Source organism: Dasypus novemcinctus, chromosome 16 (genome assembly GCF_030445035.2).
Source record: "Dasypus novemcinctus isolate mDasNov1 chromosome 16, mDasNov1.1.hap2, whole genome shotgun sequence".
NCBI lineage: Eukaryota > Metazoa > Chordata > Mammalia > Cingulata > Dasypodidae > Dasypus > Dasypus novemcinctus.
The window spans coordinates 40,669,949-40,688,135 of NC_080688.1; the positions used below are offsets into that span (position 1 = coordinate 40,669,949).

The 18,187-nt window shown below is 36.4% G+C and overlaps 1 protein-coding gene across 8 annotated transcripts in view; it reads right to left on the reverse strand.

The window, feature by feature from the left end:
• The window catches only part of ZNF521 (zinc finger protein 521), a 936,466-nt gene that overhangs the window by 111,582 nt on the left and 806,697 nt on the right, over positions 1-18,187 (reverse strand). For 6 of the 8 annotated variants that reach the window (XM_071208506.1, XM_071208505.1, XM_071208503.1 and 3 more), the window contains one exon: positions 16,473-16,557. In XM_071208506.1, the coding sequence (XP_071064607.1) occupies positions 16,473-16,557 (85 nt within the window). The remainder of the gene's footprint in view (positions 1-16,472; positions 16,558-18,187) is intronic. The other 2 variants (XM_071208504.1, XM_071208507.1) reach the window with 1 other exon arrangement.

An 18,187-nucleotide genomic window follows, 5' to 3' on the forward strand; every position in this document is an offset into this window, starting at 1 on the left:
AACTATGTCCCATACTAACACCTATTTACATTGAACTTAGCAACTTTTGCCTATTTCCCTACAATTTCCAAGGAATTCTAAAGCAGAAATACACTTAGCTCTTTCAAAGTAGTTCAATTCAAGGAAGTATAAAAGGACAACCGACCTAAATCCTTACTCACTGTTTTTAATGTAAAGAGCAAATTTCTTCTAAACTAAGGCATCAGCATCAGGTTTTCATGCAATGATACATCAACGCAATTGTTAAGAAAACTTCAGTTCAGGCTCCAAAGTGAGCAACCTGGGCATGTGTGGAGAGATTAATGCTGTACCAGCTGAAAGTGACGTAGAAGGAGTCAAGACACTTGGGTGTGTCTCCTTCTACTCATGTCCACTAGCCCTGTATGTTGGGGCCAGTTGCTTAAGGCTCAATTCCCTCATCTATAGAAGAGTAATGACATGAACTTCATATCATGGCCCTGAAGAATAAATTCTTGTTATCTGTTCAAGTTCAACATCTAAAACAATCAATATATGTTTGCTCAAAATTTGGTCATTACCAAAAACAGATAAATCCGAAAGCCTTTGAAATGTATCTCTTATATCTATATTTGTATGCATGATCCTTGATCAGACCACTACTAACAGGGAGCAGGAACTGGGTTTTGGGATAGTATCACCCAGAATTTTACAAACTGTTAGTGATACCAGAGATGGGTGTGTGTTGTGAGTGCATATGTGTGTTTTTAAATGAGGAAAATTGTGTTTCATAGACAGAGCTGTCCTAGAGTTTTGAATGTTCAAGTTTGTTATTCTGAGTCATTTGGTTAAATTTAACCACAGGAAACTCTTCCAAGTCTTAATGAAGAAGCAATTACATCTAAAAAGGGAGCCAAGCCAAAAAACATCCTTTTCCAATATCTCTCTTTCAAACATCAGATTCCAATATAAGCTGCAAGGTTTTCATTTCACTTTTATATCATCTCTCTGAGCTGTTGGAAATATGTTAAACACAAGACAGGGAGTGGCGTACCCGCTCGTCTTTGGTGGGAGAGGTCGGCAGCAAGTACATGCGTACACAGATACACACACACACACAAACACAAGAATTACAAATGTTTCTTTTAAAGAAGGCCATTAGAAAGAGAGGAAACCACACATATTGAGAGAAAATTAGCATCAGAATTCAGAAACCAGCCACATAAAGAACTCTGAAATGAATGTATTTCACATTTTAGTTTATAACGTGATAGCTCAAGACACAGATAATATAAAACACTCTTAAAGGAATTTTAAATTTCTTTAAAAATTTTAAAATAATTTTAAAATTATCTTTCATTTAGCAAAAAAAAGCATTTTTGCCTCTCAGAACAAACCCATAACTCTTGGAAGATTATAATTTTTTTTCTTAAAGGACACATAGCATGTACACCATTTTATTCAGTGTTATCACTAAGATTGACTAAATTGTCTCAATAATTAAAGAAGTTAAAGAAATCCCAAACTGTCTGGGCATGGAATGCAATCTCATACGATTTCCAGTTTTTCAGCATCCCACTCATCACATGTGATGGTGCATTTTAGCATCGCAATGTAGGGGGTCTGGGGTACAAGATACACAGAAATCATGTTCAAAGGTGATCCTTCACATTCGGATTTCAGCACATGGAGTGCAAACAGTCACCTTAAACATGAAAATGCAATTTGCTCCTTCTAAAGTATACATTTTATCTCTTGCAAAGACACATCCATTTCCAGTGCCTCCAGGTAAAAAGGATGGCATCTATCACAAGGGGCCGAGAATGTCTGGAGGATTTAGAAGCTATTTTTTTCATCATATTTCTTTGGTGAGGAAGTCAAGTTATGAGTTACTCAGAATTCATAAAGATTATTAAGTTTCCATCCTCACAGATGATCTGCCACCACTGTTCTCTCTCGACTGTACCGTCAGCATTCCAGTGTGACGCTGTTGAGAAGCTGTCTCCGGTTCAGGACGCTCATCCGTTTTGTGGCATTAGTGTGCCACAGCATAAAATAAAACATCCGTCCCATTCAAAACACACACACACACACACACAAAACAAACTGCTCTCAGCAGAACAAGCCTGCAATATCTACACCAAATTCAGGGTATCTATTCTATCAATATTCCATCATGTAAGCGATTTGAACACGCAAGTTCCTATTTCAGCAACTTGTGTTCCAGATTTTCACCTCATGTGTCTGTGCCTGCTGGGCTATTTGAATGATTAGCCTACCCCCCAAAGCCCTCTGCTGTGACCGATCTGGCACCCACTTCAGTGACCCTCATGGTAAGGAAGCCTCCTAAACAACAGTGGGCTTCTCTGCTTGATGAATTTGAACCTTACAGCTCATTTAAACTGAGCCTATGGGTTTCATGCTTTTCCTTCTTACTCTTCGCTTAGGTTTATGGGAAGTTATGAAACGTATTTTTCTCGAATCTCCCAAGAGCAAGGCCAGGTTCACAATTTGACCTCAGAAACACAGCAGTCCTGCCAAGCCAGGCAGCCCGAGAGGAGTGAGTATTAGTGCTCTCTGCCTGGCCTGACGCAAACTCTAACATGCCACATGGAGCAATGTGACTTATGGGAAATGACAAGCAATGGATCAGGAGGAGAAAAATAATGGAATTTAATCACATAAAAATACCACAGGCACACAGCTCCCTTTCTCCAAGCTGCTTACCACAGGTGAAGGCATGATGTTCTATGGAACTAACCACTTGTGATTTATAATGGAGCTGCCCAACCAGATCTTTTGATCAGATTAATTTACAGGATTCCTGACACACCCAGAGATGCTAGTGCCCATCATGTCAATATCTCCCCAGAGAGGGATTTTAAACAAACATTCAAAAATATCTATTTATGCATTAGATGGATGTCTTAGATGTGCGGCAAGTGATCCCAGGAATGGTTCAAGCTCATATGAGAAACTGCCACAGACTAATTAAGGACCCTGCTGCTGAAAAAGGGAGGCTGACCCTGCCGTCTTATTTACACAATTTCCAGCCAGAGGCCTGTGAAGTAGAAGCCCAGTGGGGGCATTTCCATCTGAAACCCAAGGGCACCTGCATTAAGGAGACTGGTGTAAATGAATCCCTTTGCTCAATGACAGAAGGGAAGACACAAATACTTCAATTATCTTGGTATGGAATATATGTGCCGACTGCCTTGGATTGTACCTAATGAGATACGGTTACCTCTTATTTATTTACTACCTTTTTTTTTTTTGTACTTCACTATGCATTCAATTAAAAGGAGGACATTTTGAGGCAAGAATAAGCTCTTTAGACAGAAGGTAGTAATTCAAAAATTGCAAAACTTCAGCTTTCAAAAATAGCCTTAGTGACCTCTTGCAGTACCCTGGCCACTCCGCAGCAAGCAGGAGGCAACCCCTGTGAAGAGCAGATTCTGGCAAAGTTCTCTCTTCACAGATGATGCACAGCTTAAGCTATAATGAGTTTTTGGGTTACAAATGCTGAACGCATTAATATTCCTTGATGATAATTATCACAGTATAAGCACCTTTCCCAATGTGAGTAGCATAAAGCAACTGAAGCAGCATTTTTACTACATTTGAAACAAGCTGGAAAATGGGATTTTCTACTCTTGTAACCTGAGGTCAACATACATCAAGCACTGCATATTAAACACACCTATATATGAACCCCACATCACTTTCCTTCCCTTCTGGTATGTGTGTACCTAAAGCTACGTATCTCTTTTACTCATTCTTTATAACGCAAGTCCTGATATGAGCACATATGTGATATATATAAAGTAATCTCAAAACGAAATGAATTCCCCCTCAATCATAATAAAGCCTGTGTTTCTTCTTTTGAGAATACAAACTAAGATTAGTAAGCCATGTTTTACAGATGAGAGGTATCTCTCTGCAATTTGAATGAATACCGTGGTCACTCCCTGCATATAAAACAGGTTGAAAATTAGAATCCAGCAAACAGGCTCCGGTAAGAACCAAACACATTACCTACATATCTGAACAAACTACCAGCCTTTATCTTTACACCTTCAAAACTAACAATACCATTAAGAACCGAAAGGTTTAAATGTGAATTGCAACCTGCCAACATGAAAGCAGTAATGACATCATCACCATATTTACTGGCAACACTTTTACCAAATGCTCCCAGAAACCAATTTTCATTCCAGATTAGAAGAACAATTATTGTTATTTGAGTACTAACTAGCAAATACTATAAGAAAAAAATTTGATGAAGATGCTCCATCATGCATCATATTAGTGTATATAACAATATCTAAAAGTCCAGTGTCTGCCAAAGCATACCAAAAATAGATCCTGAAAAGAGTCGGCTTGCTATACCCCAATTTGATTTGAAAACATGCTGTGCCTGGACTATAAAATTGATATTCTCCTTTCTTCTTCTTATCCTACTCAGTGAAAACATGAAAATATCTATTATAAAGTCCAGCTCAAGCTAGGGTGGCTTAAAATAATGACAATATAAGGTCTTCCTTTTTTAACACACTATAATGTCATTTTAGGACCCTGTATAAATAATCCCAGCAGCACTTTGCCTTAGAAAGGAAAGTGAAATCCAGCTTGAACCCTTAACCCAAAGGACGTGAACTGACTTAGGCACCTTGGAAGTGTGAACCTTCTGAATTCCACAATACCCCGATCTTCATTTAAACAATATGCCAAGCTACAACCACTTCAAGTTCTCTAGCATTGTTTTTACTCATATGCTGCAAAAATGTCTTAAAATCACATTTGGATACATGGTTGGGTCATGAGGGAACCTTTCCTAAATATTTAACTGCACTATTGGCTTATTAAATACTATAATGTAAAAGCAATGGACGGATGATATGCAATGCTTGCTTTTTTTTTTAACTTAATGCTGGTGCTCATTTTGAACACTCCGCTCTGCAAGCCCATTCATCAGTAGAACTGATGCATTTTAAAAAGTATTCATTTACTAGCAGATAAATGTGATTACAAAACCTATTTAGTCTAGAAGTGACCAAAAACCTATTTGGGTTTTACTGTGCAAAATTTGCTTTATATGCCTAAGAAAAAGAACCTCAGGAAACATTTAAAAGGCAATTTTGAAATAATATGTAAAAGCTAAAGCAGCACAGCCTTGAAATAAAAGAAAGCAATGTGTACGTTTGGTTCACAGGAGTATAAATACACCAACACAAGACAACAGATCTATGGACAGCTAATAAAGCACATGTATTCACCTAATCTACAGCATTTCAAAAAAATATCATATGTGAGATTAAGCATCAAGGCTGTTGCTTTCATATATGACGCTGTCGACCCATGACTTTATTTGCAACCATTCAGAATTGTGTTTATTCAATGGTTTAATATTATTTTTATGCAAACTGTATTAAGATATTTTTTATAAAAACCATACCTTTTTAAGACACCAGGATATTTTAGCCTCTTACAGTAGGTAGAAAACAGGAATTCTCTCTGAAAAGATATTTCTGTTCACAAAGAGATATAATAGAGCCTAATTTAAAGAAAGCTCTCTTCCCACTGGAGGCCTGCACAGTGAGCCTTTTTATTCTGTAAACACTGTAACAATGATTATCTGTCCTCCCATTTCTCAGTGGAGATGCAAGCTTCTGAAAATGTCTTGTGGTGACTTACTAAATTCAGGCTATTTCAATTAGTATTACTGCACATTAAAAATTAATTGCATTACCGAGTGGATTAAGGTTTAAATTTCAATTCTACAGTACGTGCACTAGAGATGACAGCTAAAAAATCAATGCTTTTTGGCCCACAATCGGAAGCATGTACAGTCAAGTAGTATGGGACTGGCGTCACTGGCCAAGCAGTTCTCAAAGACTTTATAATTCAATTGAAGGTGTGTCAGTTCTAATTCTAGATTTTAGTTTGAATGCTGCAGAGTAGCCCAGCCTCAGAAAAAGAAAAACAGAACAGAGGCAGAAACAAGTTGAAAAACACAAATGGACACAGGTACTAAAATTATTACAACAAAAGGATTAACAGCCACCCAAAATTCATATCTAAATATACCTAGGTGAAAACCCTGTACATAATTCTGTTTAATACAAATCCAGGATCTCTGACTCACATCCACATTATTTAGTCAATGGATGAATGAGGTTAGCTTGCAGCACAAAATAGGCTATTTTATAAATAAATGTAGAAAACTGATACAATATCCATAATGACTTTATATGTGTCCTAGGAAACCCAGGAAGAACCTGAAAATACAAATCTCATTTAGACCCCTTTTGTATATTATTATTATTTTCGCTAGGCCAGTAGTTTATTAAGAAAATGAGGGAAGAGAAATGGGAGAAAATAACAGATTATGGGTCCCAGGAATACTTGCGGATTGGTCCAGGCAGGGAGAGGAAAAAGGGCAAAAAAGGGTAAAAAGGGCTGATTTACAGATTACAAGTCCCCAGGTCTACTCCTTTTGTATATTATTAAACCTCTCTATGGAGAGGTCCAAATCAGAATGGGTAATCAGAATGGGTAACAGTTGGTCATGTTTACTATAGATTTATAACAGCTACAAGGAATATATTTGAAAAGAAATGTCTGCCACTTTGATTCAGAGTAAATTCGTTCTTTTACGACGATGAAGTTGAGGAACATTAGAAATGAAGTCAGCGAAGTAAAGTGGCATCAATAAAGAACTACAAAGCCACCAAGGATATCTGGGTTTGGGATTCAACAGTGATTGGTGTGTACCTAAGAGGAAAATGAGGTCCATGATAGCCTTCAAGATCCCCTCTGTGTTGCACCGGTGGCCAACAGCAGGTTCGGCAGCAAGAGAATAAAGAAGATGGGAAGTAATAATAACAATAAAAAGAATAATCTGGTGCAAATGGACCCCAAGGTGTAGTAGTTGTCCCCATGCAACAATCACCCTTCACTGCAATTTACTGATGTTGCTTCATTACAATACAGCATATAAAGGGGGTAATGTACAAGGCACACTATTTAAAGCTACATGGCTTGAAGCAGCACATACTACCCTAGAGCAGGTCATGTTACAGAAGCTAAGTCAGATTGTGCAAAAGTCAAATTACCTGTAAAAACATTAAATAAAGGGGTAGTACATATGCAGCATGGCAATAAATTTAGGGGGCTAGAGGATAAAAGGTAGCAGGGAAAAGTGCTTCCTTAGTGAAAAAATAAAAGGGATTGCAAATCAATCAAGATTAAAACATCCTTTGAAGGGAAAACAATTTGTAGCTTTGTTAAAAGGAAGAGATAAGTAATATGTTGTTTCCTATTTGGGAAATATAAAGTGGCTCTCTGTTTCCTATTCTTATTCTCTATAATATGAAATAAATGCTTTTAGGTGAATGTTCACACTGCAAATTCATGTTATTATTATTTGAACAAGAAAAACGACTAAGTGTCTAATTCTTGTTGGCTTGTAGTTGGAAGTCTGACTTTTCAGTGAGGACTCAGAAGATGCCGAAGCAATGTGTTAAAGAGGAAAAAGATTCTTTCCTCACCAAGGATCACTGAGTATGTCATTGGTTAATTCTTGCTCTATGCTCCTCATTAGCATTACTCTCAAGTTTCTGGTTATCATATCTGAGATATTAAGACATAATAACTACGAAGGTGCAGATAATTGGATATTAACCAGAACATACTTGACTGGGCAGGAGGTAGGGCCCTGCTTAAACTAATCCTGAAATATATTAATCACCAATTAATGAAAGGGTTTCGAATACATTTTCTATTATAGAACACCTCCGAGTATCTAAGCTTTTTCTAACAAAATGACTTGGAATAACAGGGTAGAAATAAGGAATGTGGCAATCTGATGATGGCTTGAATCAATTCTTTACAGTCTATTGTCAATAATCATGAAAACTATATTTTGAGCCTCAATTACTCTTTACAAACTCTGATGGAAAGAGGAGGGGATACTTCAAAGTTCAGTCGCCTCCGTTTAAATCCACATTTATCTTTCTAAGTAGCAGAGCTGTCATAATACTATCTGAGCCTTCCAGCCTAGACAGATCTCCAAGCCTCCAATCTAACCAATTGGATGCACTCTTCACAATGAAAAACATTTGAGGGGAGCCCAGAGAAGTCTAGCAAAGACATGCTTTGTACACAGTAAATACTAAAAAGTAAGAAGTTGATAGACATTTTTGAGGATAAAGGGCTTGACAGCTTGGAAAGTCACCACCACTTACATGGAAATAAGGTGATGTTAAGGGGGGAAAAGGTAAAAGAAGAAGAAAACACAGAGAGGAACAAAGAGAGAAGGCAAGTTATATTTCTATCTGAACCATGTGACCGTATGACTGTATCTGATATGTCCCATAGATGTTGTTTTAGTTTGATTTTTAAAGCCCCACTAAGCTCCCTAGAAAAAATACTTCTGCAAGTATCCTCTTAGAGAAATTGCTACAAAAACGTCATTCATCTTAAAGAAAAAAATAAAATTTCTAAGAACATTATTCTCACGAAAGGATTCTCATATCTCTTTTACACTTACAGATCCTCTGAAAAAGATACATTTTTATGTCAGAGAAAACAAGGTGTTTGGATTAATGCAATGAAAGCAAGGGACTGAAATGACATTATCTCCCTATTTTTCCTGCCTTTATCCATTTAATTTGATGAAAATCATAAGACAACTCCTGTTATCTGAGGTTTTTTTATTCTGTTGTTTGTTGACTTAAGTTTTAATAATTTCTAAGTAAGCACTCAAGCAGATGAACTAAGATTTGCAGGCAAGTAGTGCCTTTTATCAACAATTTTGCCACAGAAATACACAAACATTTCAATGGCTCTTCATTAGCAAACAAATCAACAAGTGATATTTTAATGCATGACTTTATTCCATCTCTGTGGGGACTGTAGTTGAGAGTGTGATGTACAGTACAGAGAAAGGAATCATCAGCCACAACGTCCCAGGGCTCTATCCATTGAGGACTTCGCAGCCTCTGCTTAAAGAGTGCATTTAATTGACTGATAGACAGTAGCTTCTTTGTTCACAGAAGACAGCGAAGTAATGGCAGCTTGAAAATCGTACCATCTACAGGGTCTCCTGAGACTAGTAACAGGGGGATATGTGTCAGGAATAAATAAATAATCTAATTATTAAGCCACTTCCTGTCAAGTTAACTCCAATTTGTTGGCTTTTGAAGGCAACAAAACGAGGCATTTTTCCTCATTATGCTTCTCTTTTTATACCAGTGGTAATCACAGGCGGATTAAAGGGTGCCTGATTGGTTTTTTTGTCAAGGAACTGAGAAGCAGCCAACAGTACAGAAAAACAGAGTTGGGGTTAGAAGAAATTTCATGCTTGTCTCCTTTCCAGCTCCCTAACAGCCCACACGGCTGCCCCATACAGAGCTGCCAGCTGTACAGCAAATGTGTACCCCTCCAACTGAGGCCTACCGGGCCACAGGCGCCATCCTGAGAGCTGCGAGATACCTTGCAATCTTGGCAGGTAGCTACTGCTGTCATAGGCATAATTCTAAAGGTGACCTACGAAACCCCATCAGCTCACCAAATGCAACAATGCGAGCAGCTGAAGTTCGACACCCACTCTCCATATGGGCTCCCTCGCCTTTGTTTACTGCTCCTAATGGCCCCGAAACTCGGAGATAACCTATGGAAATAGGTCATCAGAGACCTCTGCTTCATATGTGTATGAACCGATGCTGTGCGAACAGGTCACGGTCTGCAGATGTGCCCCCTTCATGCAGGCGTGTATGCGTGTGGGCGCACGCAGGCATCTATCATTTGATCGACTGCTGATGACTTTCAGTGCCCTTCATTAAGAAATGTTTACAAAGTTCATTCAGAAACAGACACTCACACTTGATAATAAATATATCAAACAGTGAGTGAAAAACAGATGCACTTGTGGCATGTTCTACAGCCAAGTCAAAGGTGAGAACAAAATGACAGCCAGGGGCCCCACCGTTGAGTGGCATGTGGCCTACTCATCTAGCACAGCCTCCGTGTCGCTGTACAGAGCCTAGGAGAAAAGGCTGGCACCTAGTAAGTCTGCCTGAGAACCACATTCTTCTGAGCCTTCTTTAAGGGCTGCGTGTTCTAAAAAACAACCAGAAACTGAACCTTCCATCTGTCTATTGGCTCAGCCAAATCCTCAGTCTTACAGAAAATTAACATTACAAGAAATGTCTAACAGGCTTTCTTTGGGGCTTCTAAATTAGAAACTACGCTAACTGCCAGTATTTTGCACTCTTGTAAATCAAATCTGCTAGACTCAGCCTAAAACACAAAACAAGGATAAACATCCTGATTTGTCTTTTAATAGCTTGACACTGAAATTAAGAGATAGACCCAAGGATTTTCTTTAAAATTTGCTTAAGAAATAGGAATCCAAACAACAGAGTTGAACTCTTAAAAATTGTGCCCTATTCCTAAAAATTGTTTAAAAAAAAAAAGGTATTTTTTGTCTTTTTCTTTTTTTTCCATTTTAAATGGTCTTTGTTTTTAGGATGGCCAATCATAAAGGAGCCTTGACAAGTTCCGGTAGCCCCACTTTGCATTTTGTAAGCAGTGCAGCTACATTATATTTATGTCCGTGTATGTCCTTTCTGAATACATCTTGAATTTTTGTTAAATTGCGCAGATAATTAAACCCTCTTCATATTTACAGTCTGCTTCACTGGTATCATGAATTCTGTTTTCAGTTACTGTCTGCAAATTCCCTCTCTGAACAATTTCATACTAAGCAATAACACTTCATTTTACATAAGTTTTATCTGATGTCCCCATACAGAGCTGCCAGCTGTACAGCAAATGTGCGGTTCTCAAACTGAGGCCTACCAGGCCACAGGCTCCATCCTGAGATCTATAAGGCACCTTGCTGTCATTGGCAAGCTCTCCCTGCTAGCGCTGCGACCATCACCCCACACTGCACACAACTTAAAATCATCTGATTATTAGAATTTGTGGCCCACACTCCATTTTATCCTTTATTTAATCTATCCCCAGATCACACATTTGTTTAAATGTTTTGGCTGGTTTACAAATCATGCAGCCATCTGCACAGTAGGTGTGACACCATTTTTTAGACAAAAGTTACATTACAAACAAAGATAAGTCATTTGAAATGCTTTGGTGTTTGTTATTCTGCCTGGTTCACTTGGACCAACTCTAAGAAATAAATAGAATTATCGGTGTAAATCGATGAACATCTATGAAAAACAACACCCAGCAGAACGCAGAGCTTGCTCCATTACCTACGTTAATATCATGACAGCTGAGGAGAGATGACCTGGCCCACTTTTCATCTCTCCTGTACAGATGGCTATTAAAGAGAAAGTATCCCTTTTGTATGGTCCATGTAGAAACCCTTTATGGGCTTTTCAAATAAGCCAGCATTGCCCACATGAGGGTAGCTTTCTGTTACCATTAAACTGCCCAGATTTCATCTTTTTTAATCCAGCTCTTGATGAAATAAGCCAGTATTTCATCATAGTGAACACCAAATGCTTATTTCTTAATTCTCTGAGTTTTGTAAGCAATCAAATAAAGATGCTTTTTTTTAAAAAAAAGATTCAATAGTCCTCCCCTTTACAATAAACGTAAGCCAAGGCTCCAAAGAACCTTAAAGACTGAGCTTTTCAGCATAGTGTGGGCATATATCCATATCCATATACGCATACCCATACATAAATGCATTACTGTAGATTCACTTCTATTCTTTTTTTTTTTTTTAAGAGCCAATGAACACCGAGAGTTTAAAGTACTGCATGGCCCTTCATCTCTGATGCAGAGTTCCACATCTTTGGGTATTTCCCCTTAAGACATAAAATTCAAAGCCACCACAGACTGCAAAATACCAGGTTTAGTCTATGCTAACACAAGGGCACTCAAGCTGAAACACTTCAGAGGTGCTCCTGAATGCCACAAAACTCTAATGAAGATTAGTCACATAGTACACTGCCCACTGAAAGAATGAAAGGGAAAGAATGCCATTGTGACCCTAGGCACCAAACAAATTGCAGGATGTATGCATGGCACTTGCCATAAGACAGAATAAAATTTCACCATACTGTACAAAACTGATTTATGCATCATTTGGTCTTGACATCAGTGATGTATAGCATGTTTAGTAGCATAACACATACGGTACATATTTTTTCCACATGTCCTGTAGAAGAGTTGACCATTTTCATGTTCTTATAAAAATTATAATTATCACCAGAACGCTGAGCATTAGAGATTTGAATAAAAATAGTCAATATATTTACATCAGTGTTTTCACTTCAGCTGAAATTTAGAGTCCCAAAGTCTAGTTTTGTTTTCCTAAGAGAGAAATATATTAGCTTCCCCGAAATGCTTTAAGTAACACCCTTGATCAGTCTAGAACAGGTTTATTAGTGACTGTTTCTGGGCTTTTCCTATTTTTTCATAAAACAGAGTTCTCTGTCACTTCAGATATGATTCTGTCATTTAAAACTGGTCTTTCTAATCAGATGGAAAGCATGAAAAAATAAAATGTAAGAAGGGAGCAATTCTAAGTAGATTACTGAAAATGCTACTTAGGTAAATGGTTTGTATCCATTTTCTTCATATTTTCCAACAGAAAAGTTTGAAAGAGACGACTAAAAATGGCCATAGTTACAGACTGGCCACTTGTCTTCCAAAGTCCATGACCAAAGCAATAAATTCCAAGGACAATGGCATTTCTCCCCTTTGATCAACTCTTTGTCAAGCTGACTGGCCTTCGATGGTAAATGTACTGCTGGTTGTCTACCACCAGCCGCTTGCAATTTGCTCACTATGTTTCATGAGACAGTTGTTTGTGGCTGTTTGGAACAAATTTGTCTCTTTGGGGATTCGTGTGCTAGTTGCAATGCCAACCTCCGTAGTGATCGAAATTTCTTTCTAACTAAAATAGATAATTAGAGGCTGGTAATTATTGGTCAAGACTTATCAGAGTGAAAAAATTAAACTTCTCATAAATAGTTCTTGGCAATGTCATCTCTTTATATTATCTCATGCCTAACAGCCCTTTATTCAGAGCACTTACAGATCTACTCTACTGCTGTTGAGCCTCATAATTTTATATGAGGCAATCCCTTTGCTGGGTTAAACTCATTTGAATTCTCTGGTTTCATCTCTATTTGTGCTAATCCACACCAAATAATAATAACAGATCTCAAAGAGGAAAATAACAATAAATATTTACTATGTTGATAGAAAGAGATGGGCGAATAGTGAATTAAAGGACATAATACACGATGGTTTCTTTCTGTATTCTCAGGTCAAAAGTCACCATTTATAAACTATGTGAGCTGAACAAAGGAAGACAAGAAAAATTTTTTCTTCCGCACAGACTTTAAAAGAGGGAAATCTTTCCCCCAGGAAAGCTGTTAAAATGTTTTGTAGCTCTTTTTTGCACATGTGTAAAGAAGAAAAGAAAACTCTCAATAGTCATTGGTCTGATTTCTTACTGAAACGGTGTCAAAATGTGGAGAGAGAAGCTTTCTTTCTTTCCGTAACAGACATAAGTCCAGTCCCCAATGCATTTTTATTGAGTAATTATTCCTGCACCTCAGACCACGTATCCACATCTAGCTACAAAACGCCACTTAAGCAGAGGGTCTCTGTTATGTACCTGGTAGAAACATCGATGGCTTTCCTTTCACAAATGTCCCTGGCCAGCAGCCTGAGCCCTGCGCATCCAGAAAAAAGCAAGAGAGGTGCATGATGGTTGAAATTGCATTAAAATGTGTGTGAGCACCCTAGAGGCAAATGCAAATGACCTGGTCCAAGAAGGAATTTAAAGTTACACCTCATTTGGTCATCTGCAGACTTTGTTTTCTATCAGGTGACATAATCCATCTTCTAGACTGATTGAAATGTAAAACAAAATCTGTAAAGTCATTATATAGCCGCTTACAAAAAGAGTAAGAGGCTATACAGATAGTCCCTAATCCCTCTTCCCCTGTTAAATGTCTAGTTGAGATTATTTTTTTGATTAGACAAAAACACATACACAGACACACAACCTAAAAATACCTCCCCTCAATGGAGGTATTTTAGCCAACAAAATAATGCTGCCTGCCTCATTTGAAAGACCAAGTATCACACTGGGATTTTAGAAAAGGACATCTTAGCCTTTGTGACATGTTCCCGTTATGCACTCTCTCTCTAGATATTAACAACATGAACAGAGTTTAAGGACTTGGATACATGGTCAACCAATAAAACAATTAAATGGATGTTATTCATTTGTTTAGGCCTCAAGTGCAAGAAAATTACATACTTTATTATTTAAAATAGCATGAATATTAAATAACTAGATCTTCAGAAAAGAAGAACGGAATTTGCTTCTCTGATGGAAGGTGAATTGTTAAATGCTCAGATCCCAAGAGGAGATGAGTGTCATATTAATCCACCATAAGGTAGAGAAAAAATGCCTTGGGAAAGCACTAATGCTGCAAGGAATGTAAGATAAATACAAAGGAAAAAGGTAGAAAACAATTTACAAAAAAGGTCCAGGATAAACCAATGAACTTTATAGACAAAATGATAAAGAAATTGGAAAATCAAAACATCTCTTTATGCTCAATATTCAATTCAGCTATCACATATACAAAAGAACATTGATATTGTGGTGAAAATATAGTCAATGCGTTCATGCAGGTACTGGGATAAATAATAAACCCAAAACTCAAAAATAATTTTACACAGAATAATCAGAAGCATGACATACAAAGTTTCAGTAAATTTTCCATAAGCTGCAAATTCCCAAGAACTGTTTTCATTTAAGCCAGTGTAGAACTGCAGCATGAAGAAGAGTCAGGAATAATTGCTATTGATATACTCTACTCAAGAAATAAAGGATGTAAAATATTAATGTTTATTATTTGGCAAAAAAAATTTCAATTTTTCCAACCCTTCCCTCCCAAATAAAATAGTTTTGAAAGTTTAAGCAGGGTATTTTTCCTAAAGAATCCAAACCAGAAAGGAATTGCAAGAAAACACATTATTTGAATCTCTCTTACATGTTGCCATTATCTACCGCACACTTAGAAAAGCTGTCAGTGTAATTCTGCCTCTTTAAGTGCATACTGTTCAATGTATAAGAATATCACTAATAATATTAGTACTTAAATCTGGAAAATAAAGAGATAAAGTGATCAATATTTTCTCTGTTATTATCTGCTCCATTTTGCACCATTAAGCATTTAGTCTTTTATAAGCAATAATCCTCCTGAAGACCCATCATTTGAAAACTATAAAGCAAATTCTATCGAAAAACCATTAATCAATTTTCCAACATGCTTTAGAATTGATCTTCATTAATTTATGCAAGAGTATTATAAGTTTGGTTATTGTTGGGTTTTAATAAACCATTAGTGGTGGCTACAGCGACCATTCCACTGGACATTCATGGAACACTTGTGAGAAGTATTTAATAAAACAGGCTTACCTACCCCTGAAAACAAGCTCAAAGTCTAAATGTTGAATTTTCTTTTCTGTCTTACACAGTTTGATAATAGGAGAACATGAGGTTAATTGGACTTTTTAATATTATATCACGATTATTTATACTATTATAAAAACACAAAGTGAGTATGGAACAAGACTTTCATTGTTTAAAAACACAACTAACAAAAATAGTATAAAGTAACTGCAATTGTCATTTTACTAGTAGATAAAAGATCTGCTTGATAAAGTTTAATTGGCTGGTAAAACTCCGAGTGTTATTACTAAGAGCTTATCAAATTAAAAACATAGGCAGCAACCCCAGAGGAATTAAAGGATAATAGGACAATATGAATAAGTGAAAAGATTATCCTTATTTCTGTCCCATGTGATAACTACAAAATCCCTTAAAACACAAGCCTGGTGTAAAGTCAGAGATCTTTACCCAAACTGTTTTATAAAGATCTAAAATTTGGTGGAGAATGAAAACAAAGATTACTTAATTCTTTGCATGTCTTTACAATCATGATAATTTCCAGACTGTTAAAACCATACATATAAACTATTTTATGGCAATTGAGATTATTTATGTTTCCCTATCACAAAAACTCACCACTTTAGATTTTGATACAAAGATGCTCAGGCAACACACAGCAGTGCCATTACCATAATAACTTCTGAAATTAAAACCTGTCTAAAACTCTATGGAAAGCTAACATCCAGTTCATTAACCATTCCTGTTAGTTTTCAATAATGCAAAAATGATTAGAAGTTTAATTTGTTAATCACCTGTGTTTTGACTGGCAGTAGATATATAATCCTCTGCAGAAGTCTAAACTAGCCCTTGCAGAAAATAAAATGTGCTAATGCCTTATCAGGCCTAATAACAGGAATTAAAAAGAAAAATCAATCATGCCTAGGTAAACCATTGATGGTTAAACAATTAATTCATCTTTAACTGTTTAATTATATAGGCATTGATGGATACAAGTAGGAGAAAAATCTATCTTTAATAAGGTTAGAGTGTCACTCACCAATCATGTGATTTGCAACATGAACCTGAATATCCCATTCATTGTAGAAAACCATCTGACACTTGATGCACTGATAGGTCTTCTTCTGAGGAAACAAGTATAAACAGATTTACTTAAACACATGAGCTTTTTATTGTTTTTTGTTCTGTTGTGTGTGTGTGTGTTTAAACACAACAACCCTACTCACACTGTTTTTCTGAGATGCTGCATTTACATATGTTGCTACCCAGGCTACTTGGGGACTGCTTAGGCAAAGTTTCATGAGTTCCTTACTAAGACCTAATGACTTGATCCCAACAGTTTGTTTGGTTGCAAAACATTAAGAAGAAACCAAGTCTCATAATTATGGCATAATCTAGTTTTAAAGATTCTTAGGCTCAAAAACAGAAATTAGCATTAATCCACATCTATAACACATGCCTGAATTTCAGGAAAAAAGCTTCCTTTAGGATCAGGCAAACTTTCTTTCTGAATGAAATAACTGTGGTAGTGTTTCTAGATATCCACATGTAAAATGACTGAAAAATTAAGATGTATAGAATCTAGCTAAGAAATTTAGAAATTAGAATTTTTAGCTGAATTCTGAGATTTAGATGATGTTTCAGAAGTTGGTAAGTACCAGCATTTAAATATATACATTTTCTCCCACAAAGAAATCATATCACAATGAACATTTTAACAGCATTTTATCATTTTACTTCACAAATTGTGTGGAGTGCACAGAGCGGGTTTATTATAATTCTTGGATCACTTATGAAGAAACTGAGGCCCAGGGAAGTAGAAAGGTTTGCCTGATGTTAAAACATCCTACAGCTGTGAAGAGAAACAGGCTCTCTTGATTAAAAAAGCCAGGCTCTCGACAAAAGCACCCTTTATGATTTTAATCTTTATTACTGTGTCCCCCACAGTATATAGTAGATAAAATTCTATAAGGCACTGATTATGTTTCCCAAAACAAACAAATTACATAAATCCCTTTAAGAGAAAATTTGACATTTACATTTAAAAACTACCTTGGAAAACAAAATAAACCATTATGAAATAATCCATTTTAAAAATCTCCCAAACATGACCAAATGACATTTATAAAATTACATAAATGACATTTTGTTATAAGCATTCTCACTGAATTGTTTTTCATTTGCAGTCATATAGTACACCTGTTCTACTAATGGTATTAATAGGAAATACCAGTCTATAAATTATAATTAATTTAAAAAGACTAAAGTTCTTTGGAACCTAACAAAATCAAAGACAAGCACAACCATTCAGCTTCATTTCATTTACAATTAAAGTTCTAAATGCCATAAATATAAAATTTTCCTAATAATTGTAAATTGCAATTTAACTTGTTTTTTTTTTCTGCAACAGTGGATGGTATTCCTTGTAAACCATAGAAGTATGGGCATATTTCCAATGGAAGCTTTCTAAATAATCTAACAGTCTTTGTATATTAGGCATATTCAGTGTGCTGAATCTAAATCTAACACAGACTTGAAAAACCCTGACAATCACCATAGAAGATTTACTACACTAAGCTGTTTACAAGATGCTTTTGATGGTGACATACAGAGCAACATGTGTTGTGTAAATAACATCTATCCCCTTTTTTAACAGTATTTCCCTTTAGAACTAGTTAGAAAATATTTCTTACTCCCAGATGACCTACATTATATATTGTTTATTAGCATACTTCTAGCATTATTCCTGATATG